The 26,532-nt window shown below is 36.5% G+C and overlaps 1 protein-coding gene across 1 annotated transcript; it reads right to left on the bottom strand.

The window, feature by feature from the left end:
• Window positions 1-1,519: 1,519 nt before the first annotated feature.
• LOC107845467 (peroxisomal membrane protein 11C) lies at window positions 1,520-6,414 on the bottom strand. Its single transcript, XM_016689812.2, has 8 exons — window positions 6,135-6,414; window positions 3,564-3,761; window positions 3,058-3,132; window positions 2,907-2,981; window positions 2,734-2,814; window positions 2,553-2,627; window positions 2,284-2,457; window positions 1,520-1,801 (listed from the first exon to the last, which is right to left on the bottom strand). Exons 2-8 carry the CDS (start codon window positions 3,753-3,755, stop codon window positions 1,766-1,768), a joined length of 708 nt encoding a protein of 235 aa, XP_016545298.1. The 5' UTR covers window positions 3,756-3,761; window positions 6,135-6,414; the 3' UTR covers window positions 1,520-1,765.
• Window positions 6,415-26,532: the final 20,118 nt, after the last annotated feature.

Below are 26,532 nucleotides of genomic sequence, written 5' to 3'. Positions count from 1 at the left end.
CAAGTAAAGATCATTTTGAAGGAAGACTGGAAGCAGGGATTATCATGACCCCCAATAGTTTGAACGTTAGTAATTTGGCTAGAAAGAGGCAAAATTGATTACTTGCGACTAAATATGACTAATGCAAATCTCTGTCTTAGGTTTCATTTGTTTTTATTAAGTTTCAGAGATCTGAGTCTGAATGCACATTTGGGTGATTAAGATATTGTCTCTAGATATGAAGACTAAATGATTAAAAATTATTTGTTTTTCAACATCTGAATGTGCAAAATTAATTTATTTGTATATATAATAAAAATATAATTCAAATAAAAATTAATTATATATTAAGAAAATATTTAATTTAATAAAACAAAATTATTATTTGATGGGAAAAAAATATTTATGTTTGTTAGTGATAGTAGAGATGATTTGTACTAGCAGTGGTGGTGGTAATGATTGATGTTAGTGACTAGTAATGTTGTTGCTGATAGTTGCGATGGTAGAGATGGTTAGTATTGTGGTGACTGTTATGACGATGACGATTGGTCGCGATGGTGGTGGTGGTTGTGATGTGAGGTTGATTGATGTTAGTTTTTGAAGCTATTGATTGCGATGGCTGAAAAATGAATGCATGATGTTTGACAATGTGTTGATGGTAGTTGAAGATATTGTTAGCTGTGGTAGTGTAGATGGTTGTTACTAGATATAGATTGTACTGATGATAGTGGTTAAAGTATTGGTGGAAATGGCAATACCGATGACAATGATGATTGTGGTGGCTGAAGAATGTGTGAAAGTTAATGATGTATTAAGAATCTGGGACGCTAGTTGTGATAGATGAGTTGATGTAAAGATTGGTCAGTCGTGGTTGATGATGGTGGTGACATTGGAATTGGTGTTAGCATTGACGATGGTAGTAGCGGTGGATATAATTAAAATAACTGAAGGTGGTAGGTTTTGTAGCGGCTGACAATACTAGTTGGCACCGATATTGGTTGTCAATGGTGGTTGTGATGGTGGAAGTGGTTGGTGGTGGCGATTAATGATGGTTGACAATGGTGATGGTGGCAGAGGTGGCAATGGTAGTGACTGATGATTGTGGATAGAGTAGTGGTGAATATTATCCAACACAAGAATATTTCTTAATAATATTAAGACTTGATTCCATATGTAAATGATTAAAACATATTTAAAGCTAAAATCTTAATAAAAAATAAATATACTTAATGATCTGAAATCTGAACCATTCAGATTCATACCTTCATTAAGTGTAAACAAATAAGGCCTTATACATTAAGTGTAAACAAATAAGGCCTTATACGATAAATAGTATATAGGCTTGATTTAAGATCATATATTTTACTGACATTAAAAATGGAACCATAGTAAACTTAGGCAACAATTACCCTTGGATATTGAATCCAAGTTAATTGTATGATGCAAGTGTACGAACTACGAAAGATGTTGAGTTAATCGATAACAAGTAACTCTCATATCAAACGTGCTATGGTATACAAATTTTCTTTACACTATTTAGTACTATACGTAACTTAAGATCTTTTATTATTTAACGTAGATCACAAGACATAAGAGACTTAAAAACGCATAATTATTTAACGTCAATAGCAAAATCTAAGAAACTTAAAACACAATTATTTAAAGTCCTGTACCGATATAAAATATTCAGCAAACAAGAAGTAATTCCACCACCAGCGTGCATATGATAACTTCTAATTACTTATTCTGGTGATCTGGGAAATTCTTGAGCAGCGTCAAACCTTTATCAAGATGCTTTGTCCTTTGGTGGTGATGGAAGCAACTGCACGAGCAAAATGAGACATTTCAGTACCAGAAGATGTGCTACGGATAATTGAGTAAAAGAATTAGTTCATTCTTTCTTAAAGGAATCCTACTCTTGAGATTTAGTTTTACAAACTCTACCTCAAAAGTTTCTCCCTATTCTATACCCTGTTATAGCTTGTTTCTTTATCAGAAAAAATCCCTGGTGGGCTTCTAGCTCGACTCCAGTTGGCTACAGATTCAGAACTACGGGGAGTATAAGCCCCGCCCTCTACCCTCCTCCCAACCTAAGTATCAGGTTTTATCCGAGACAGGGTTTGAATTGGTTACGTGCATATAACTCACAGTCAAGTGTTGCACTCTTTGCGCTTAAGCTTGGAGGCACCCCTTGTTTGTTTTTATCTTTTCATTTTTAATCGTCTTTACTAAACATTTGCTTAAAAAAACATAGGTGATGAAAAGAAAACAAATGTAGAAATTGTCGTACGAATTAATATACACCTGATAACATGAAATCAGCGAGCTAACAAATCCAAAGGCTCCCGTTACACGAGGGGTGACTTTCTTGGGTGCCAATTGAAGCAATCCAACAGCAACCACTATATCCATGCCTGCCTTAATGAGGGATAGAGATCTTTCATTTGACTTTTGAAGCTTACTCCTGTATTGCTCATTCTGCAGTAAAGATTCACCAAACATCACTATAAGGATAACAATCTACAAGCAGAATTTTCAACAGTAACAATGGAAAATGCTTGAAATTGCCAAACCTTATATTTATCGGTATTCTTTAGTTCCTTTTCTAACTTTTTCATTGATGACGAAAGCCTTCCAAGTTCCCCAATCTGGTGTAACAAAAAGTGAGGAAAGAATGGCTTCAAACCAAATTTTAGGAGCGATAGCAATAAATCCAATTTCTCAATGAGGAAAATAACATGTTATGGAACTGACCTCCACCAAGGTAGTACAAATTGAGGATCCCATCCAACAATAGAAAGAGATCCTGAAAATCAACTCTGTGCGTTCATTGTTCTATATAAACAAACGAAAGAATGTGAGGAAATTTTCACCTTCAGTATCTTCATAATAAATTCAAGGACTAATGATATAAAGTAATTCGATACCTTGTAAATGCCAGACCTTCCAAGCCAGACAAATTGATCCAGAAACAAGTAAGTTGATAGTAATGCATTTTTTGACTGAAATCAAGACGTTTGTTAGAAAGGAAATACATGAACTAACAAGAAACCAAAAGGATAAAGTCTGATTCTTTACCTTTCCCAACAAGATGAGTGGAAGTGGGGTTCCTGGGGCATTTGGGTTAATGAGAACATGCAAATCATTGATAAACTGTAGCACAGCAGAATAAAATAAGATATAATATGAACGTCAAAATGAGAGTTTGGAATAGAAATTTTGCTACCCCTAAAACAGATCATGTTGTTCTTATCATGAAAATCCATTAAATCCATTGTGAAAGACATAATTAAATGAATAAAAGTGTGCTCTCTCTAACAATTTTAAGCTTTAAGTTTTTAGATGAAATGGTCACAAACTTCAAATTGGTAGCAGAGCAGGCAGAGGGCCTCAAATCGAGTCTCACCCTCACCCATTATGAAAAAGAATTTCTATATGCTTGACCCATGGGAAAAAATCAAGTCGCATGTGGGGTGGGGGTTGGGGGGTGTTGAAAGATATAATTAAGTAAATAAAAGTGTGCTCTCTCTAACAGCTTAAGCTTTTAGAGACATGGTCACACACTTCAACACCACAATCCTGACCTTGAAAAGACGGAACACTTTCCTTGCTAAACTAGTTGATTTCTCAACATTTTGGGCAGTCCCAGGTTGTCCGTCACTCAGGAATTTTGCACCATATTGTATAGTCCTGCATATCTTGTCTCTTGCCTCTGCTTTGTTCAAATACAATACTCCAAGTGCAAGCTCTGCTCGGGCGACATCTAAGGTGCTCATTTTAATCTAAGGATATTGCAAAATGATAAAACCAAATAATTATTATAATTTGGAAGCTAAAGACAGTGAAGGGGAGCCTTGGAATAACAGGTAAAGTTGCTGCCATGTGACCAGGAGGTCATGGGTTCAAGCCTTGGAAACAGCCTGTGGCAGAAATGCAAGGTAAGGCTGCGTACGATACACCCTTGTGGTGGGGCCCTTCCCCAGACACCACGCATAGCGGTAGCTTTAGTGCACCGGGCTGCCCTTTTTTTTTAAACTAAAGACAGTACAAAAGAGGAAATCAACTTGACAACTCAAATACAGGAATGCTAACCTGCACGTACATGTGTAGATGATGATAAAAATAACACCAATAATCGTGAACATAACAGAAAAATATATACTCCTCAATTTCAGTTTATGTGTTACACATTTCTTTTTGGTTCATCCAAAAGGAACAAGAAATTTCCAAACATTTAAAAACAATTAACTTTACATCTCCCATTTTGCCTATAATTAGAAGTTCTATAACCACAAAAATGTTATGGCATGTTGAACAGGTACATGTTTCAAAGGTTTTATAGGCACACAAATATAGGACATGTTTAAGACCACAAATTTCAAAAGTCTTCATTTATTACTTAAACTCCTTATGCATTCAGTAATGAATGAAAAACCATCCATCTTAAATTATTCAAGCAGTGGAGGGAGATTTGTCTTATTTCTGCCTTCTCAATGAGCCAACTCACTTTTCTTTTCAATTTTTATAACCGAGAAATCCCTTAAGGCTATTGACGTATGGTTTGAACTCGGCAATCAATGGGCCCACCCCTCTACCCTAGCCCAGTTAAATATCAAGCTTTTGTCTGCTGCAAGGCTCGGATCCATGACGTGCACCAAGTATCACACGTTTCACTCTTACCAATAGATCATAGCACAAGCAGCAATTCACTATTTTCCATCACAAGAATCAGTATTCACTTTTCACAACATACAATTTAACACCCCTAGTTCTCCCAAACTACAATCTACTAAACAACTTGCTATATGAATTCAAGTTTTTCTTCACAATCCTCAACCCAAAAGGGGTGGTTTTGTTGCTGCCTTGCTGGTTAGGAAGGAAAGTATTCATGTATTAAAACTGACATAGCAAATACCTGTTTGGTAGCTTTCGGTTGCTTTGTATAAAATTAAGCACACCGAGTACGTTGTTTTGTTATCATTTTACAATCTCAATTAATTAAATCATGTATAAGTTATGAGTCAATTTTATCAGTAATATTATGGAGGGTAGAACATGAAATAACTAAACCTACATAACTAATTCCAATTCCTGCATTAGTAATACTTGCATAACTCTAACCAGCAACAAACAACTAAGTTTGTTTATAAGGATCAAGTATGTCTCAACCATGTTTACTTGTCATCTGCTGCTCATAATGCCCTGCTCCCAACCCCTAAATTTCTTCTAAATATGAGAAACAAAATTAAGTGTTTGTGGACTTCCTCAAATACATTGTGTTCATCCCAAGAGGACCAGAGTTTTGTGCATCATGTTGCCATTTTTTTAACATGTTACACTCGAAGCACAAATACAAAGATCGGTTGATTTCCCTTACAGCATTTTCAATCCTCTTCACTTTTCCTAGTCACACACTTGCCTAATACCAACTTTAGCATATCAATTTCAATACCAAGAACCAAAAGCCAAACAATGAGATGATAACGACAGGTCATACTTCAGAGATACGACAACCTTGACCTCAGAACTTTAATAAACATCAATAACAACAACAACAACATACCCAATGTACTAACATACACTTCAATTTCAACTAATCAAGTTAGTAAACACCAACATAAACTTTAATTTTAACTAATCAAGTTAACCCTGGAAAGAAATGCAAGAATAGTTCACTAAAAACTACTCTTTGTGTCTCAATTTAAGTGTCTTACTTTCCTTTTGGTCTGTCCCAAAAAGTGTGCCTGCTTCTATATTTAGTAATTTTTCCAATTCCAACATTCAAGACCAGATGATTTACACACATGTGTAATTCAAGACCATAAGATTTAGAAGTATCCTTTTGTTTCACAAACTCCACACCCAGTCAAACTAAGACACGTAAACTGGGACAGATGAGCACATAAAGATCCAAGCTTTTAACAGGGAAAAGGTCAAATTTCTTATATTTGACCATCTTTACCCCCAACAAAAACATTAATTTCAGTTAACCAAAGTGAAAACCAGAAAGTAAATACAAGAAAATTCCACTAAAAACTATTCAAATTTTTGATAGGTAAACTAAAAACCCAAGAATCTAAGACTACTCGTGCTGCGCGCAAGTTGATCCGTCACAAAAATTAAAAAAAGGATATTTTAGAGCATAAAGTCCATACCAGATGAGGAGAATACTTGTAAGAGAGTTTGTCAATTTTGCAGAGCTCCAGAAATACACATGTAAGCAAGGAACATTGAGTAGTACTGTATGAAAACAAATGAAGAAAGAGCCTATTGGGGTATGGCAAATATAAAATACAAATGTACAGTGGCTCTGTCTGAACTTTCCTCTTGTAATCTTGTGTTCATTATTGATAGAGGGTGAGATTGGGGGACACTTTCTGATAGGGCCTTGGTTGGTCCGCTCTTTTTCATTTAGGATTTTTTTGGTTTATGTTTCTCTTTCTCTTTTTTTTTTTGGGGGGTTGGGGGCTAAGGGGTTTGGGGGTGGGTTGAGCGGGGTGGAGGAATGTTTTACATTTATCAAAGCTTGATTAATTCGAATTTGTATTTAAATTTGTATTTAATGGATCTAATTCTTTTCATTTAGTTCTTTTTTTAAATTTTTTCACTATGTTCTGTATTAAAATTTGACTAATATAAATTTGCACATTATGAGACATATTCCTAGGACAATGCTCTAATAATATTTTTTTATATTGTAGAACTCGAAAATTCTAGTTAAGGTTGGAGAATCCTGAATATTCCACCATAATCTATATTGGTGGATTCGTTTTTCTTTCGCTTTCACCAAATAAGAGTATTTTCCTAGGGTTAAGGGTGCCACGACTTTCAAAACCTCGGTTGAAATTTTTGTGTATATATGTATAATATACTTAGATAAGTATTAACTCGGCATCCTGTGTATGAGCAACTACCATAACGCCACTGAGAAAGGGGCAAGCTTTTTGCCTCTTAGTCGCGAGCTCGAGTCTAAAACTGCGCAACAAGTTGTTAGTCGCGAGTTCGAGTCTAAAACTGCACAACAGATTCTTCTTTATGCTGCTTCAAGTCCATTAAATAGGGGAAGTAGGCATGACCATCAGGCCATGGGTACCACTATGCACTTGTGCATATTATACTATTTTTCTTTAACATATATCCATCTGATATCAAGTTACAACTTTTTACTTTTAATATTGCTAATATATCCCCCTTCCCTTCTCAAACATTTAGAAGTTCAATAGTGAGTTGCTGTTACTCTTTATTCTATTATCTAAATTACTTTTATTTTTGTTAGTTAATTTTTTTTCCTTTGCGTCAAGTTTTCGAAATTATTTCATTTTTTTATTTGATTGATTTGTTTTTATAAATTGAAAAGATGAATAATTGAATCAAATCATTCCAAGCTATACTTTACAAGGTTGGAAATGGGTTAAATATTTAATTGAATTAATCAATATATTTATGTTTAAAATATCTAACATGCTTAACTTTGATTTTGCCCCTTTCATTAGTCATAAAAAAAGTACTTCTACTTCAATACGGTATATTTTCCTTTCTGTTATAAAACAATAAAGAATAAAGAAGAAAAGTAGAGAGAATAAAGAGAGTTTCTTATTTCTCTTGAGGGATGATTTACAATGAAGGAAGTCCTTTTATTTATAGGAAAAATTTGTTTCTAGTTTCACACTAAAACACAGATACATCAAATCTTGATAGACATCAAATAGATCTTGATAGATCTGGATAGACATTCACTATAATTGATATATATCATAACACTTTTCCTTGAATGTCTAACAATACGCATATAGGCTGCCTCGTTAAAAATCTTACAAGGAAAACCCAGTAGGATAAAACCTCGTAAGGAAAAAAAAGTACAACGCGTATTAACTCCCCGTAATAAGAACATCCTTGAACCATTGCATTCCGATCTTGTGCACCATCTTCTTAAAAATTACAGTTGGAAAAGACTTGGTGAATAAATCAGCCACATTGTCACTTGAACGAATCTGTTGTACGTCAATATCACCATTCTTTTGGAGCTCATGTGTATAGAAAAGCTTTGGAGAAATGTGTTTCGTTCTATCTTCTTTTATGAATCCTCCTTTAAGTTGTGCTATACATGCTGCATTATCTTCATATAAAATCGTGGGTACTTTGTCACATTTCAAGCCATATTTTTCTCGAATGAGATGCATTATGGACCTCAACCACATACACTCTCGGCTTGCTTCATGAATAGCTATGATCTCAGCGTGATTCGATGAAGTGGCTACGATAGACTGCTTTGTTGGTCTCCAGATATGGCAGTACCCCTACATATGAACACATAGCCTATTTGAGACTGAGCTTTATGCGGGTCAGATAAGTACCCAGCATTAGCATAACCAACAAGATTGGAACTGCAATTTTTAGAATAAAATAAGCCCATATCGGTAGTCCTTTTTAGATACCGTAAAGTGTTTGATCCCATTCTAATGTCTCCTAGTAGGAGCAGAACCATACCTTGCTAACAAATTAACTGAAAAGGCTATATGAGGCTTTGTAGTATTTACAAGATACATTAGTGCACCAATTGTACTAAGATATGGTATTTCAGGACTAAGGAGTTCCTGATTCTTTTCTTGAGGTCGGAATGGATCCTTATTCACATCAAGTGATCGAACAACCATCGGAGTACTTAATGAATGTTCTCCATCTATATAGAATTATTTCAACACCTCTTCTGTGTAGGCAAATTGATGAACAAAGATACCGTTTGTCAAATGCTCAATTTGTAAACCAAGGTATAACTTTTTCTTTCTGAGATCTTTCATCTCAAATTCTTTCTTTAGGTAATCAATTGCCTTTTGAAGCTCTACTAGCGTTCCAATAAGGTTTATGTCATTGACATAGACAGCAAGTATAACAAACTCCGACGTTGTTTTCTTTATGAAAACACATAGGCAAATTTCATCATTTGTATAACCTTCCTTAGATAAATATTCACTAAGACAATTATACCACATGCGTCCAGATTGCTTCAAACCATACAATGATCTTTGCAATCTAATGGAATACATTTCCCGAGGCTTTAAACTATATGTTTTTGGCATTTTAAATCCTTCAAAAATTTTCATGTATATCTCATTATCAAGTGATCCATATAGATAGGCTGTTACCACATCCATAAAATACATTTCAAGTCTTTCATGGATAGTAAAACTAATAAGATAACGCAATGTTATTGCATCCATAACTGGTGAATATGTCTCGTCATAATCTACACCGGGCCATTGCAAAAATCCTTGTGCAACAAGGCGTGCCTTATATCTTTGTATATTAGTTTTCTCATTTCTTTTTCACACACATACCCATTTATAGCCAACAGGCTTTACACCATTAGGTTTGAGCTATGGGTCCAAAAACTTCACTTTTGGCAAGTAAATTTAATTTAAATTGAATTGCTTCTTGCCATTTTGGCTAGTCATTTCTTTATCGGCATTCTGTGACAAATCGAGGTTCAAGATCCTCACTATCTTGCATGATTTTCGTTGCAACATTATATGCAAAGATATAATCCACTACTATTTCAGATCGATTCAATTAGTTTCAACATCACTTGAATTTATAGATAGTTCCTCATTTTCTTGAGTCTCAGGCTCATTAATCCCTTCAGGAATATTAACATTGCTCAAATTTGGAACTTTCATATGAAGATCTTTCGTAGTGTCTTTTTGACCATTTAATTTTCTTTTTCTAGGTTTTCGTTCCTTAGAACCTAATGGTAGGCCATGCTTGAAGTGTGCTTTAGATTCATTAGCTATGACACTAATGGATGGTCCTTTAGGGACATCAATTTGAATTGGGACATTCTCTACAAAAATATGTGATTTAGTGATCCTTTTTAAATGTAAATGCGTCTGACATTTGATTTGCAATTTTCTACAGATGAATAATCTTTTATACTTTTTGCTCACAAATAGAAGCACGTGGATCAAGATGAGATAGTGATGGATTTTTTCAAAAAATTTCTCATTTGGTGTCACTATCTTCTCCCTCTATTTTTGGGAAAACTATCTCATCAAATCGACAATATGCAAATCGAGCAGTGGACATATCTTCCGTTAATGGTTCAAGATAGAGAATAATAGAGGGTGATTCGAACCCAACATAAATTCCGAACCTTTTTTGGGGGCCCATATTGGTGCGATTTGGTGGTGATATAGGCACATAAACACCGCACCTAAAAATTCTCAAATGAGATATATTAGGCTCCTGACTCAAAACCAATTGCAATGGAGAAAACTTATGATAATTTATCCGTATAAGACGAACAAGTATTGTAGCATGCAAAATTTCATGACCCCAAACAGAAGTGGGAAACTTAGTTTTATAAACAATGGTCTTGCTATCAATTGCAGACGTTTAATTAATGACTCAGCAAGGCCATTTTGAGTGTGAACATGGGGTACAGGATGTTCCATTCTTATCCCAATCGATAAGCAGTAGTTAATAAATGCTTGGGATGAAAATTTTGCAGCATTATCAAGGTGAATAGACTTAATTTGATTATTGAGAAACTGTGCCCGTAATGGTATTATTTGTTCCAATAATTTTGCAAATGCCAAGTTGCGAGATGATAAAAGGCATACATGAGACCATCTAGAAGAAGCATCTATTAGGACCATAAAGTATCAAAATGACCCACTAGGTGGGTGAATGGGTCCACAAATATCCCCATGTATCCGTTCCATGAACGCGGGGGATTCAATTCTAACTTTTGTTGGTAATGGCTTCACAATCAGCTTGCCTTGATAACAAGCATTGCATGAAAATTCTCTATTTGAAAGAACTTTCAAGTTCTTTAATAGATGCCCATTTGAATTTTCTATGATTCGTCTCATCATTATAGATCCAGGATGTCCCAGACGGTCATGCCAAAGTATGAAAGTACTAGAATTAGTAAACTTCCGATTTTCTATAGAATGTGCCTCAATTGCACAAATCTTTGTTCAATATAGGCCAGAAGATAAAGCAGGAAACTTTTCAATAACACATGTCTGACCAGAGACATTCTTGGTGATACCAAGATATTCAAGATTCAATTGTCTTGATATGATAACTATTTTCATGGATATCCTTACAACTCATCAAGTTTCTCCGAGACTTAGGAGAAAATAAAACATTATTTATGATGAGTTTAGTTGTAATACCCCGTATTTCCCTAACATAATTTAAGTCTCAATACATGAGTATTCATATATACAATTTTCAAAAGACTTATTATTTTCCAATTTAGAGCCTGCCATTGCGTAGAAAATTGAATTAGCTTTCCAACAATATAAAATTCCCCTAAATCTGATAATCGAAAGAGAAGTTATGGAAATTTAAAGTTTTAGTCGTTAAACACCATCATTTTAACCCTTAGCGCGTCACGTAGGTAGACAAAATGAAAATTGTCAATTTATAGTGTGACTCCATGACCATGGCGAGTTGCGGAGCAGTCTAATTTCTCGTTTGTCAATTTCCAGTGGGCCTCCGCGATGTTGGCGCATTGGCTAAAATAGCATCCAAAGTCTTGCTACGATAATTGTGCATTGCGACGACAACCCAGTTCCCAGTTGTTAGTTTCCAGTGACATGGCACAATAGCATCGCATCGCGCCAGGTGCCCATTTTGAAAAAATTAAATAAAAATTAATATTTTATTCAGGGATAAAAAAGTACTTTTCCCATTATTTTAGTCCATCCAGGTGTGATATTTAAGCATGAATTTTTTTTAAAAATCATTCTTTAATTAATTTCCCCCAAATCAAAAGGCATTCTCTCCCAATCAAGAATCCTAGCTCTAAAGTTCAAGGTCAATCCTCAAGAATTCACCAAGAACTTCAAGAAATCCATTAATTAAGGTATGTTAGATGTTCATCCATGGACCCCTTTCATCTATGGAGTCTAAGCAACCCTTTTAAATTATAAAATTGTGATCTTTTAAAGTTATTATATTTTAAATTGTGATTTCACCCATGAATCTCCATGAACTATGATTCTATACCATGTTACCATGAAATTATTGTTATTATTTAATCCTCCATGTTTTAATGTTGTTATTTATTGAACAATACCATGATTTAAATCTATTATGTCGGATTCATACTATTTGTATATGTTTTAGGACATTCTTGTGATTATTTTGAACCATGAACTACAAGTGTTTGATAAAATGCCTACAAGAGTGATTGATTTAATAAAAACTTTCTTACTTTGTCCCCTAAGCTTTAATGTCTTTTCAGAATTATTGTTTTAAGTCCTGGGGGTATTGAATACCTGAAAACCATAGCTGTTTATTTAGTCTAGTCTCAGTACATTATAGAATAGTCTCCGGATTATATTATGAGCATTCTCAGAATAATCAGATATCAGTCATTAAACTCAGAACAGTCTAGTATCTCAGTGTCTTTTAGTTGGGAGAAGGATTTAGCACCGAGCGAGTGCAGGGATGGCGGGTTCCCCGTCAGATAGGCAGAGTCATTAGTAGCAGTACCTATACTTTAGAACTATGTAGCCAACGTAGGATATGAGCAGTCACCCGACAAATTAGGCTTTACTATCTTGCAGAGGTCACCCGTCAGTTCAGGCTTGACACCCGTAGTCCTTTGGACATTATACCAGTTTAGTAGATCCACACAACCATCACTAGTACCCATGACACGATATTAACACCCTTCTAACTAGGGTTACAGGTTGGACCCCTATTATCTCAAATTAGGGAATGTCAGTTAGATAATACCTCCCACGGTCTCAGATATAGTCTTAGTTACAGTCTCATTTTAGTTATACAATCTTAGAGTTATTTGGCTAAAGCATACAGATATCAGTATTTTTTCAGTATTTCAGTTTATAAATTTTTCTCAGTCCATGTTATATGCTTGGTCATACATCCCCAGTGTCCACAGATTTTCACGTATCTTTAGTATTTACAAGCTGTCATGCATACTCGGTATTTACACTTTTCTCCATTTTTCCAGCACCTATAATTTGATGTTCTCTACTTAGTACTCTTTATTTTATATGTATAATCAGTTAGTTATTATTATTTCTTTTCATGAAACCATGCATATCAGCCTACCTCATTTATCATACTTGTACATTCAAAGTACTGATAGCATACCTTTCTTTTGCGCTATGATGTATCATATCATAGGTGCTGACGCTCAGTTCACGGATCACACTTAGTCCCTCAGATCATCAACAGTACAGTAACAGTGGTGAGTCCTCATCATCCGAGGACTGATTATATTACTTCATGTCTTTATCTTAGTAGTTAGTAGAGTTAGTTAGGGACCTATCCCATCAACTCACAGTATTCACTTTAGAGACTTTTCAGATACTACAGTTAGCTATTTAGATTATTCAGATTTCAGTATTATGCCAGATTCATAATTCAGTAGTCATTTTATTATTAAGACCTTATGGAATTTTAGTTATTCTTCTACTTTCATGATTACATTATTCGGTGCTCATAACAGGTACCAACTCATGGGTTTGCTTATGGTCCCTCGGGATCGTAAGCACCATATATTGACTAGGGGATAGTCTCGGGTCGTTACAAACTTGGTATCAGAGCCTAAGGTTTTAAAGTATCCTAGGAATTCTAAAAGCCATGTCGAGTAGAGTCTTGTGCATGGGTGTATAGCACACCACACTTATGGATGAAAGGCTACAAAACGTTTAGGAAAAAGCTTTCCTTCTTTCAGTATTCATGCCGTGCGATTGAGCATGAGCTCAAGTTAAAATCACTGTCTAATCCATTTCTTCTTTCTATTTACAGAATATGTCTTTCAAGAAGAACGGAAGAAGAATAAAAAATCAGCCAGCCCCTCAGCCCGTCCAAGATGAGTAAGTTTGTGTCTAGCATATCTAATAGTATGGTCAAGGAGTACAGGACTGCAATGCTTATTAGTGAAATGGACTTATCTAGGCTGTTGGTCCATGCTTAACAAATTAAGGTAGAAGATTAAGGAGATAGAGAGAGGAAGCAGAAGATCTAGGATGGGTAGTTTTAATTTTAATCAGCCAAAGCCAAAAGGTGGTAACCATCCTTAGTTTCATCAGAGGTCTTTAGCTCCAGCACCCTCTTCAGTCAGTGCCCCAGTACCCAAATTCAGAAACGATAATAGGGACAGAGCACCAAGCTCTAAGTCCTAAGTCAGTGTTAGCAGTGCTCATACAAATTCTCTATGTCAGAAATATGGTAGACACCACAGATGAGTGTAGAGTGGGTAGTGATGTGTGCTTTGGGTTTGGAAAGCCAGGCCATTGGATTTGGAAGTATTGGGTAGTTTCTCAGAAAGGTAGGGATGTGCGCCAACAAGGCCAGTCCCATCAGTCGTCAGTTCTATTCGGTCGCCCGATTCAGCAGGGTGCCGCTTTTAGTTATAATAGTGGTCAGCATCCAAAAAGATTATATGCTCTTCAATCCCGCCAAGATTAGGGAAATTCTCCTGACGTAGTCACTGGTATATTGTAGGTATTGCACTTACATTTTTATTCTTTACTAGACCCTGTAGATTCTCTTTCTTTTGTAACTCCATATATAGCCGTCAACTTTGAAGTCAGTCCCAAAACGCTAGCAGAGCCCTTTTTAGTGTCTACCCCAGTAGATGTTTATATTGTATCCAAACAGGTATACAGGAACTTTCAAATCACAATATCTCAGAAAGTTACCTCAGTTGATCTCGTAGAGTTAGAGATGACAGATTTTGATGCCATTCTTGGCATAGATTGGCTCCACTCATGCTATGTCTTAGTTGACTATAGAAATAGAATAGTTTATTTCCTGTTTCCAAATAAACCAGTCCTTTAGTGGAGGGATAGTACTACAGCTCTTAGGGGTCAGTTGATCTCATACCTTAGATCGAAGGGGTGTATTTACCATCTTGCGCGAGTTAAAGTCTCTAACTCAAAAACTCCATTTCTTGAGTCAATTTCTGTAGTGAGGAAATTTCCAGATGTGTTTCTTGAAGATTTCCCTGGAGTTCCTCCCAAAAGAGAAATCGACTTTGAAATAGACCTTCTCTCAGATACTCAGCCTATATCTATTCTGCCATATAGAATGGCTCCAGCTGAACTCAAAGAACAGAAAAAATAGTTGAAGGATCTCTTAGATAAGGGAGTCATCAGACCCAGTATTTCTCCATAGGGTGCACCTATTCTATTCGTGCGTAAGAAAGGCGGTTCTCTCAGAATGTGCATAGACTACCATCAGTTGAACAAGGTCACAGTCAAGAATAAATATCCAATTCCTAGAATCGATGACTTGTTTGACCAACTTCAGGTTGCTATCTACTTTTCCAAGATAGACCTCCGATCAGGTTATCATCAGCTTAGGGTCAGGGAATGTAACATTTCAAAAATAGCTTTCCAAACACGGTATGGTCACTTTGAATTTCTAGTCATGTCCTTTGGTTTTAAAATTTCCCCAACAGCCTTCATAGACTTGATGAACCAAGTGTTCAAGAAATACTTGGACATGTTCGTCAAAGTCTTCATTGATGACATTCTTGTTTACTTCTGTAGCAAAAATGAGCATGCATACCACCTTAGAGTAGTGCTTCAGACTCTTAAGGCTCACCAATTGTTTGCTAAATTTAGTAAGTGTGAATTCTAGCTAAGTTTAGTAGCTTTTCTTGGCCATATCATTTCTGGTGATGGCATTAGAGTCGATCCTCAAAAGACCGTGTCAGTGAGAAATAGGCCTAGACCTATCTCTCCATCAGATATCAGGAGTTTCTTGGGTTTAGCTAGTTATTATCATCAGTTTTTTGAAGGGTTTTCTTCTATTACATCCCCCATGTCCAGATTAACTCAGAAGAAAGTTAAGTTTCAGTGCTCAGATTCCTATGAGAAGAGTTTTCAAGAGTTGAGGACTCGACTCACCTTAGCCCCAGTTTTGACACTACCAGATGAATTAGATAGTTTTGTTGTGTACTGTGATGCATCCAGAATAGGTTTGGGTTATGTCCTTATGCAGAGAGGTAAGGTCATAGCCTATGCCTCCTAACAACTTAAACCCCATGAGAAGAATTACCCTACTCTTGATCTTGAGTTAGCAGTTGTAGTGTTTGCCTTAAAGATTTAGAGGCATTAATTGTATGGAGTACATATAGATGTATTCACATATCACAAAAGCCTTTAGTATATGTTCTCTCGAAAAGATTTGAATTTTTGTTTGAGAAGGTAGTTAAAGTTTTTGAAGGATTTTGATATGAGTGTTTTGTATCATCCGGCCAAGGACAATGTAGTGGATGATGCTCTCAATAGATTGTCTATGGGTAGTGTTGCTCATGTTGAGGTTGGTAAGAAAAAGTTAGCTCAGGAAGTTCATCACCCTGCCCAATTAGGTATTTGCTTAGTCGACTTAGCCGAGGGAAGTATGTGGGTGCAAGGTAGCTCAGAATCATCTCTTTAACACCCCGAGATCCCATCTCGAGATGTCACACGGTGCTTATGATCCCGAAGGACCACAAGCTAACCCTTTATTGATATCTGTACCTGTGCACTACATAATATCTGAAATAAATGTGGAAACTGGCCATAAGGTTCAATACATCTGTGAATACTCAAAATTGAAAATAGAATACTAATACATCCGTCTGAAAAGCCTTTAAACTGTCTGAACTGTGGAGTTGATTGGACATGTCCTCAACTAACTCTGTCACCAAAAGTATCTGATGTAATAATAGTAAACTGAGATTCGTCCTCGAAAGAAGAGGACTCACTGCTATGACTACTGCTGCTGACTGGGACTGAACTACTAAGGAAACTCTGGGTCTCGTGCCTCTGAACCTATGGTGCCAAATAAAACAACATAGCGTAAATGCGTCAGTACAAGGATGTACTGAGTATGTAGATGGGGTAAGGCTAAATGCAAGGGCTCATGCATGCATAATATCTAAACTGAATAATCATGAAAATGCCGCACGAGAAGACATACACATACATGAATACATAGACCATAGTCATAATCATCACAACTCTAGAGACTGAAACTCAAATACTGCCTTACTTTAGACTGAACTCACTACTGACACTGAGATACTGAGACACTGAATCATCTGATACTGATGACTAAGAAACTAGATGTACTTATATCGATGATTGAATTCTGAGCTTACTGCTCTCGACTGACAAGATTAAAGATCAACCTCTCTAATGGAAGATTAAGGAAGATATTATCAATGGTAAGAAAATAATCATATCTGAATCTGACAACAAGAATACTCAATAGAATCTGAGACTGTGATCAATCTTGTCTGGCGGCATATCTCTGAATATGATATCAAATAAATGTATATCAGATCAAGCCTATCTGACGGATAGTCCATGAATTAATGAAACTATCTGAGTTCCTCATAGAGATAGATAACTGTATCTGACAATCTTAATTTCTGAAGATTGATTCTGAAACTAAGATTAAATCTGAAACTGAAACTAAAACTATGGGAAGTAGTTACTTAACCAACATGCCCCAACCTACCACAGGTGGGGTCCAACCTGTAACCCCAGCTGGAAGGGTGTCAATACCGTGCCACGGGTAAAGACCTCTCTCTGGTCAATTCTCTCTAGCGGATGACCCTTACCAGGAAGTTGACCTAAGGTAATATAATAGTCAAATACTCTGTCTCTATAGGTAACAGCCTTTTCCTGATGGTGACTCCTGTATCCTGCGCTGGCTACGTAGTTATAGAGGTCAGGGATTTCTAATAACAACTCCAACCTCTCTCTCACTTATGGGAGGAGCCACAAACCCTTCCCTCGCTCGGTGCTAGTTTCTACTCCCAACTGAAAGAATCTTAACTGAATTCTGACACTGATCATATTTCTCAAAAGATATGACTGAGTTATGTTGAGATCACTTTGTTCTATATCTGATAGAAATGGTATTAAATCACGGTATCTGACCGATTATACAGAGCTTGAATAGATTATTCGATCACTACCAAGATTAGAATTGAACACTTGCATATTTTTAGATTTGAGCTGAGTACAGAGCTGAGGCTATATTACTGACGATATAGAGATTACAAAGATTGCTAAGATTTCTTAAGTTCTTAACTGTCTGAGGATACAACGTTCTATAATTCACTGAGTTTTGAGAGTCATGGCTCAACTGGAATTATTATAAAACTGACACGAGCTCTAGACAGCAACTAAATTGTTGGGTATAAATACCCTCATGACTCGATAACATAAAATAAAGCATAATCATTCCTCCATCATCATAACTATTCATTCATCATCATCATCATCACAATCGTTCATTCATCATCACAATTATTCATTCATCATCATTATCATTAAAGCATCTCTTCAAGTATTTAGGAAACATAACATACCTTCACCTTTACAATCATTAAGACATCGCGTCAAGCATTTAGGAAATATCAACATGTACTAGCGTAGGGAAACATGCTACTAGATTATACTTCTTTCAACATGGTCTTACCTCAAGTACTTCATACCTAAATCAGTCTTGACATGTATTTGGAAAACACATGATTTGAGGAAAACTTCATACTATCATGTCTTAACTTACTTGCTAACCACTTGGCATGTATTAAAAGCTTAGCATCTATCAAGGAGCACATAATTGGGGGATTTACAACCACCATATATCAACTTGTTTGCTAAGGTCTTTCAACAACACTAAGTAAGTACGGGTTTACACCTACTTAGGTATTTCATACTATCATAGCACATTTTACTCACTAAGGCATTTTATCAAGCACTAGGCATGCATGGACTAGCTCACAATTTGGGGTTTCCTATTCAATATACTATAATGGACCTTATGCTTCACCTAAGCTTTTTATCAAACCTATGGGGGACATGCTTCACTTATTTCACCATTTCTACACCCAAAGGACATGAACACATCACATAGAAAACAACTTCAAGAGGGTTTATCACGAACATCACATGAATTCCACATACTAGCGTCAAAGCTCGTGAATCTTGTAAAAAAACATAAATCAAAACTCAAAAACACATGTAACATCAATTTCAACTCACATGAATCATTAACAAGTCATAAACATAAAATCTTTGAGTTTTAGAAAAAAGGGTACTTGAGTTTCTTGGATGAAAGGGACCCAAGAATCAACATCTACATACCTGGGGAAACTCTTTTCTTGAATGTTCTTGGAAAGATTTCTTGATTCTCTCTTGATTATTGTTGAAGAAGAAGGGAGGATTTAATTTTTTGGAAACCCTAGTTTTTGGAGTAGAAGAGAAAAATAAGGCTGAAATCCCTTGATAGGGTATTTATAGAGGCTGGAGAAAAAGGAAAAAGACCAAAAATCCCTTAGAATTAAGCTAAAAAATCCCAGTTTTACATGCTGGCATGACGCGCCATAATCACGCCAGCTCATTGGAATTTGGAAAACTGGAAAACTATGCGACAGCGCGACGTGGTGGAAATCATATTACCCCCTTGGTTGCGAACTGGAACTATACCGTGACGCGGTGAAATCACGGAGGCTCCTTAGAAATTGAAAAATTCTGAAATTAAGCCTTGGCACGGTACGCCATAATCACAGAGGCTCACTGGATTTTGACAATTTCTATTTTGATTGGCTCCGCAATGCGCTAAAGTGCCAGGTGGCACACTGTCACACTAAAATAGCTCTAACTCTTCACCCGAGTGTCAGATTTGGGTGAATTTGGTATAGATGGAAAGCTTATTCAATGCTCTACATGATGAAGAGTTGAAATTAGGAAAATTACATACTATCCAAAGTATTTCATACTTGAGGAGATATTTTTGAATCTTTTTAACTCAAATTTCTGCTTTACTGAATACACTCTAAGGCTCAGACTGGAAGAGAATTTTGAACGTTGTTATAATCTCTAGTTTTTAAGGTAAAGAAAAAATAGGATAGAGATACCAGTCTAGTTAAGTTGAAAGAATCAGTCAGAGATTAGAATTTTTTAAGTAGAGGTTTTCTCCCAAGGGGGATATGGTGTGTTGTGTTATCAGGGTAGATTGTGTGTGCCTGGTGTAGATAACTTGAGATAACAAATTCTTGTGGAAGCGCATGGTGCATATTACTCTATTTATCCATGGGCCACTAGGATGTACTGTGATTTGCAAGAGATCTATTGTGGAGTGGGATGAAGAGGGATATTACAAAGTTTGTTGCTAAGTGCTCTACATGACAACAAGTTAAGATTGAGCAGCAGAAGCCTAGTGGGTTGATGCACAAATGTAATATTTCCATATGGAAATGGGAGAAAGTGAATATGGATTTTGTTACAGGTTTGCCTCCTACCCATCATTCGTATGATTTTATTTGGATTATCGTAGACAGTATGACCAAATCAGCTCATTTCTTTCTAGTCCATACCTCTTATTTAGCCAAAGACTATGCCAAACTCTATCGCAGAGAGTTGGTTAGGTTGCACAGTATTTCCTTATCTATCATCTCAGATAGAAGTACCCAGTTTACCTCTTATTTTTGGAAAGCATTCCAAAAGGGTCTTGGTAACCAATTATATCTCAGTACAGCCTTCCACCCTCAGACAGATGGTCAAGCAGAAAGGACTACTCAAACTCTAGAAGATATGCTGAGAGCATGCGCAATTGATTTTAAAGGTAGTTGGGATGGCCACTTGCCTTTGATTGAATTCGTATGCAATAACAACTATCATTCCAGTATCCGTATGGCTCCATTTGAGGCTCTCTATGGTAGAAGATGTAGATTTCCAATTGTTTAGTTTGAAGTAGGTAAGGCCGCAGTAGTGTGGCTTGACTTGGTGTTTGATGCGTTAGAAAAGGTTCAGTTAATCAGAGAAAGACTTAGAGCTACCCAGAGCTGACAAAAATTATATGCAGACATGAGGAGAAAGAATCTCGAGTTTGAGGTTAATGATTTTGTGTACTTGAAAATCTCTCTTATGAAAGGAGTGAAGAGATTCGGCAAGAAAGGGAAACTCAGTCCCCAATATATTGGTCCCTTCAGAATTCTCAGTTGTTTCGGAAAGGTTGCTTACAATCTTTAGTTGCCTTCAGATTTAGCCTCAGTACATCCAATGTTTTGTGTCTCATTGTTGAAAAAGTGTATCGGTGATCTAGCTATAGTTGTTCCATTAGAAAGTGTAGATATTCAGAGATGTCTTTCCTTAGAGGAAGTTCCAATCAAAATTCTTGATCATCAATTCCATAGACTAAGGAACAAATAAGTTCTACTAGTCAAAGTTCTTTGGCTGAATTAGTCCGTTGAGGGAGACACTTGAGAAACAGAGGCAGATATGCAGACCAAGTACCATCATTTTTTCTCCGCGAATCCAAATTCAGTATAAGGTACCAAATCTTCTTAAGATTTTTCTCTATCATGCTCAGTTTCAATTGTACATCATGTTTATGTCGGTCGTGTATTCATGAATAAGTTCAGTCATGCATTCCATGCATCAGATATGCAAGTTCAGTGTGTAATCTTAGTCCATCAGTTTTCCCTCAGCTTAACTAGTCTCATTCGAGGATGAATGATCCCAAGGGGGAGCTATTGTAATACCCCGTATTTCCCTAACATAATTTAAGTCCCAATACATGAGTATTCATATATAAAATTTTTGAAAGACTCATTATTTTCCAGTTTAGAGACTGCCATTACTTAGGAAATTGAATTAGCTTTCCAATGATATAAAATTTGCCTAAATTCGATAACTAGGTAAGAAGTTATGGCGATATAAAGTTTCAATTGTTAAACACCATCATTTTAACCCTTAGCGCATTGTGTAGGTAGCCCAAATGATAATTGTCAATTTTCAGTGTGATTCTGCGATCATGGCGCGTCACGGAGCAGGCCAATTTCTCATTTATCAATTTCCAGTGGGCCTCCATGATGTTGGAGCATCACGGAGGTGGCCAAAATGGCATCCAAAGGATATGAATCAGTTCCCAATTGTCAATTTACAGTGACACGGTGCGATAGCACCGCGTCGCGGCACGTGCCCATTTTGGAAAAATTCGATGAAAAATTAATATTTCATTCAGGGATAAAACAGTCCTTCTCCATTATTTTAGTCCGCCCAGGTATGATATTTAAGCCTGAAAATATTTTTAAAATCATTCTTTAATTAATTTCTCTCAAATCATAAGGCATTCTCTTCCAATCAAGAACCCTAGCTCTCAAGTTCAAGATCAATCCTCAACAATTCACCAAGAACTTTAAGAAATCCATTAATTAAGGTATGTTAGATGTTTATCCATGGATCCCTTTCATCCATGGAGTCCAAGCAACCCTTTTAAATTATAAAATTATGATCTTTTCAAGTTATTATATTTTAAATTGTGATTTCACCCATGAATCTCCATGAACTATGATTCTATACCATGTTACCATGAAATTATTGTTATTATTTAATCCTCCATGTTTTAATGTTGTTATTTATTGAACATGACCATGATTTAACTCTATTATGTCGGATTCATGCTATTTGTATATGTTTTAGGACATTACTGTGATTGTTTTGAACCATGAACTACAAGTGTTTGATAAAATGCCTACGAGAGTGATTGATTTAATAAAAACCTTCATGCGTTGTCCCCTAAGATTTAGAGCCTCTTAAGAATTATTATTTTGAGTCCTGGGGGTATTGAATACCCGAAAATCATAGTTGTTTATTTAGTCTAGTCTTAGTACATTACATGATAGTCTTCAAATTATATTATGAGTATTATCAAAATTGTCAGATATCAATCATTAAACTCAGAACAGTCTAGTATCTCAGTGTCTTTCAGTTAGGAGTAGGATTTAGCACCGAGCGAGTGCAGGGATGACAGCTTCCCTGTCAGATAGCAGAGTCTTTAGTAGTAGTCCCTATACTCTAGAACTACATAACTAGCGTAAGATATAAGTAGTCACCCGTCAGATTAGGCTTTACTATCTCACAGGGGTCACCCATCAGTTCAGGCTTGACACCCTTAGTTGTTTGGACATTATATTAGTTTAGTGGATCCATACAACCATCATAGTACCCGTGGCATGGTCTTAACACCATTCCAATTGGGGTTATAGTTTAGACCCTGATTAGCTCACATTGGGGAATGTTGGTTAGATAATACCTTTCACGGTCTCAGATATAGTCTTAGTTATAGTCTCAGTTCCATTATAGAGTCTTAGAATTATTTGGCCAAAGCATACAAATATCAGTATTTTGTCAGTATTTTAGTTTACAGATTTTACTCAGTCCATGTTATATATTTGGTCATGCATCCACAGTGTCCACAGATTTTCACATCTCTTCAGTATTTATAGACTGTTATACATAGTCGATATTTATAGTTTTCTCCATATTTCCAGTACCTATAGATTTTATGTTCTCTACTCAGTAGTCTATGTTTTACATGTATAATCAGTTAGTTATTATTATTCCTTTCCATGAAACCATGCATATCTGCCTACCTCATTTACCATACCAGTATATTCAAAGTACCGATGACATACCTTTGTTTTGCGCTATGATGTATCATATTATAGGTGCTGACGCTTAGTTCCTGGATCGAACTTAGTCCCTCAGATCATCAACAGTACAGTAGTAGTGGTGAGTCCTCATCATTAGAGGATAGATTATATTAGTTCATGTCTTTATCTCAGTAGTTGGTAGAGTTAGTTGGGGGCTTGTCCCATCAACTCATAGTATTCAGTTTAAAGGATTTTCAGACACCACAGTTAGCTATTCAGATTATTTAGATTTTAGTATTATGCCAAATTCATAATTCAATAGGTGTTTTATTATTAAAACCTTATGGCATTTTAGTCATTCTTCTGCATTCATGATTATATTATTTAATGCTCGTAGAAGGTACCAGCTCATGGGTTAGCTTATGGTCCCTCGGAACCATAAGCATCATGTAATGACTAGGGGGTAGTCCCAGGTAATTACTAACTTCGTATCAGAGCCTAAGGTTTTAAAGTGTCCTAGGAAGTCTGGCAGCCGCGTTGAGTAGAGTCTTGTACATGGGTGTATAGTGTGACATACTTATGGATTAGAGGCTATAAGAAGTTTAGGAAAAAGTTTCCCCTCTTTCAGTATTCATGTCGTGCGAGCTCAAGTTAAACTCGCTGTCTAATCCATTTCTTCCTTCCATTATAGAACATGCCTCACAAGAAGAATAGAAGAAGAACAGGAAATCAGCCATCCCCTCAGCCTATCTAGGCAGATCCTCTAGACGAGCACGTCTCTAATGCAGAATTCAGGGCTGCGTTCACTATTTTAGCCAATTTTGTAATAGCACAAAATAAATGACTAGTTGCTGTTCCGACCAACCTAGTGGCCAATATTGCTACAACTAGAATTTAGGATTTAACCTGGATGAATTCTCTTTCTTTTATGGGATCTAAGTCTGAAGAGGACCCACAGGAATTCTTAGATATGGTTCAGAAGGTAATGGATGCTATGAGGATGACATCTAGTTAGAGTGTCGAGTTGGCTGCATATCAATTGCAGGATGTAGCCCATACTTGGTTTAAGTGGTGGAAGGTTAATAGGGGTGTAGATGTAGGGCCTGTAGAATGGGAAGAGTTTTCCACTACTTTTTTAGATTGGAGTTGAGAGAGGCTAAAGTTTTAGAGTTCATTAAGTTAAGGCAAGGCAGCATGAGTGTGAGGGAGTATTCCCTCAAGTTTACTTAGTTGTCTAGGTATTTTCCTCATGTGGTAGCTGATAACAGGTCCAAGATGAGTAAGTTTATATCTGGATTATCTAATAGTGTGGTCAAGGAGTGCAGGACCGTAATACTTATTAGTGAGATTGACTTGTCTAGGCTGATAGTCTATGCTCAACAAATTGAGGATAAGAAAATTAAGGAAAAAGAGAGAGGAAATAAGAGAGCTAGGATGGGTAGTTTTAATTTTAGTCAGCCAAAGCCAGAAGGTGGTAACCGTCCTCAGTTTTATCAAAGGTCTTCATCTCCAGGACCCTTTTAAGCCAATGCCCCAGTATCCAAATTCAAAGATGACAATAGGGATAAGGCACTAGGCTCTATGTCCCAGGTCAGTGTTAGCAGTGCTCATACAAATCCTCATTGATAGAAATATTGAAGGTACTATCAGGATGAGTGTAAAATGGGTAGTGATATGTTCTTCGGGTGTGGAAAGATAGGCCATTAAATTCGAGAGTGTCGGATAGTTGCTCAGAAAGGTATGGATGTGCGCCAACAAGGTTAATCCCATTAGTCATTAGTTCTTTTCGATCGCCCGAATTAGCAGGGTGCCGCTTCTAGTGCTACCAGTGGTCAGCGTCTGAATAGATTATATGTTTTTTAGTCTAGCCAAGATCAGGAAAATTCTCCTAACGTAGTTACTGGTACATTGCAGGTCTTTCACTTACATGTTTATGCTTTACTAGAACCAGTACCTTCTCTTTGTTTTGTAACTCCATATATAGCCGTCAACTTTAGAGTCAGTCCTAAAATACTAGAACATCCCTTTTCAGTGTCTACCCCAGTAGGTGTTTCCATTGTAGCCAAACAAGTTTACAGGAACTGTCTGGTCATAATATCTCAAAAAGTTACCTCAGTTGATCTCATGGAGTTAGAGATGATGGATTTTGACGTCATTCTTGGCATGGATTGGCTCCACTCATGCTATGCATTAGTTGACTATAGAAATAGAATAGTTCATTTCCAGTTCCCAAATGAACCAGTCCTTGAGTGGAGGGGTAGTACTACAGCTCTTAGGGGTTAGTTGATCTCATACCTTAGAGCCAGAAAGATGATATCAAAGGGGTGTATTTACCATTTTGTGTGAGTCAAAGAATCTAACTTAGAAACTCTAACTCTTGAGTCAGTTTTAGTAGTGAGGTAATTTCCAGATATGGGCCCTAAAGATCTCCCCAGAGTTTCTCCCGAAAGGGAAAACGACTTCAGAATAGACCTTCTCCTAAATACTCAACTTATATCTATTCTTCCATACAGAATGGCTCCAGCTGACCTTAAAGAACTAAAAGAACAGTTGAAAGATCTCTTAGATAAGGGATTCATCAGACCTAGAGTCTCTCTGTGGGGCGTACCTATTATATTCGTGCGTAAGAAAGATGGTTCTCTCAGAATATGCATAGACTACCGTCAGTTGAATAAGGTCACAGTCAAGAATAAATATCCACTTCCTAGAATCAATGACTTGGTTAACCAACTTCAGGGTGCTAGTTAATTTTTCAATATAGACCTCAGATCAGGCTATCATTAGCTTAGGGTCAGGGAATGTGACATTTCAAAAATAGCTTTCCGAACTCGGTATGGTCACTTCAAATTTTTAGTCATGTCTTTTGGTCTTACAAATGCCCCAATAACTTTCACGGACTTGATAAACTGAGTGTTCAAGCAGTACTTGGACATGTTCGTCATAGTCTTAATTGATGACATTCTTTTTTACTCCCAAAGCAAAAATGAGCATGCAGACCATCTCATAGTAGTGCTTCAGACTCTTAGAGTTGACCAATTATTTGCTATATTCAGTAAGTGTAAATTCTAGCTAAGATCAGTGGCTTTTCTTGGTCATATTATTTCTGGTGATGGCATCAGATTCAA

Source organism: Capsicum annuum, chromosome 10, assembly GCF_002878395.1.
Source record: "Capsicum annuum cultivar UCD-10X-F1 chromosome 10, UCD10Xv1.1, whole genome shotgun sequence".
NCBI lineage: Eukaryota > Viridiplantae > Streptophyta > Magnoliopsida > Solanales > Solanaceae > Capsicum > Capsicum annuum.
Note: the sequence above shows the minus strand (reverse complement) of the source record. Positions and strands in the feature narration are given on the sequence as shown.

Excerpts from the sequence above, each read along its gene's own strand:
- LOC107845467 (XM_016689812.2), bottom strand. The coding sequence starts at position 3,755 with ATGAGCACCTTAGATGTCGCCCGAGCAGAGCTTGCACTTGGAGTATTG. Across the intron at positions 3,133-3,563 it reads AAGTGTTCCGTCTTTTCAAG|TTTATCAATGATTTGCATGT; the intron begins GTCAGGATTGTG and ends GCTGTGCTACAG. Across the intron at positions 2,815-2,906 it reads GAAGGTCTGGCATTTACAAG|AACAATGAACGCACAGAGTT; the intron begins GTATCGAATTAC and ends TTGTTTATATAG.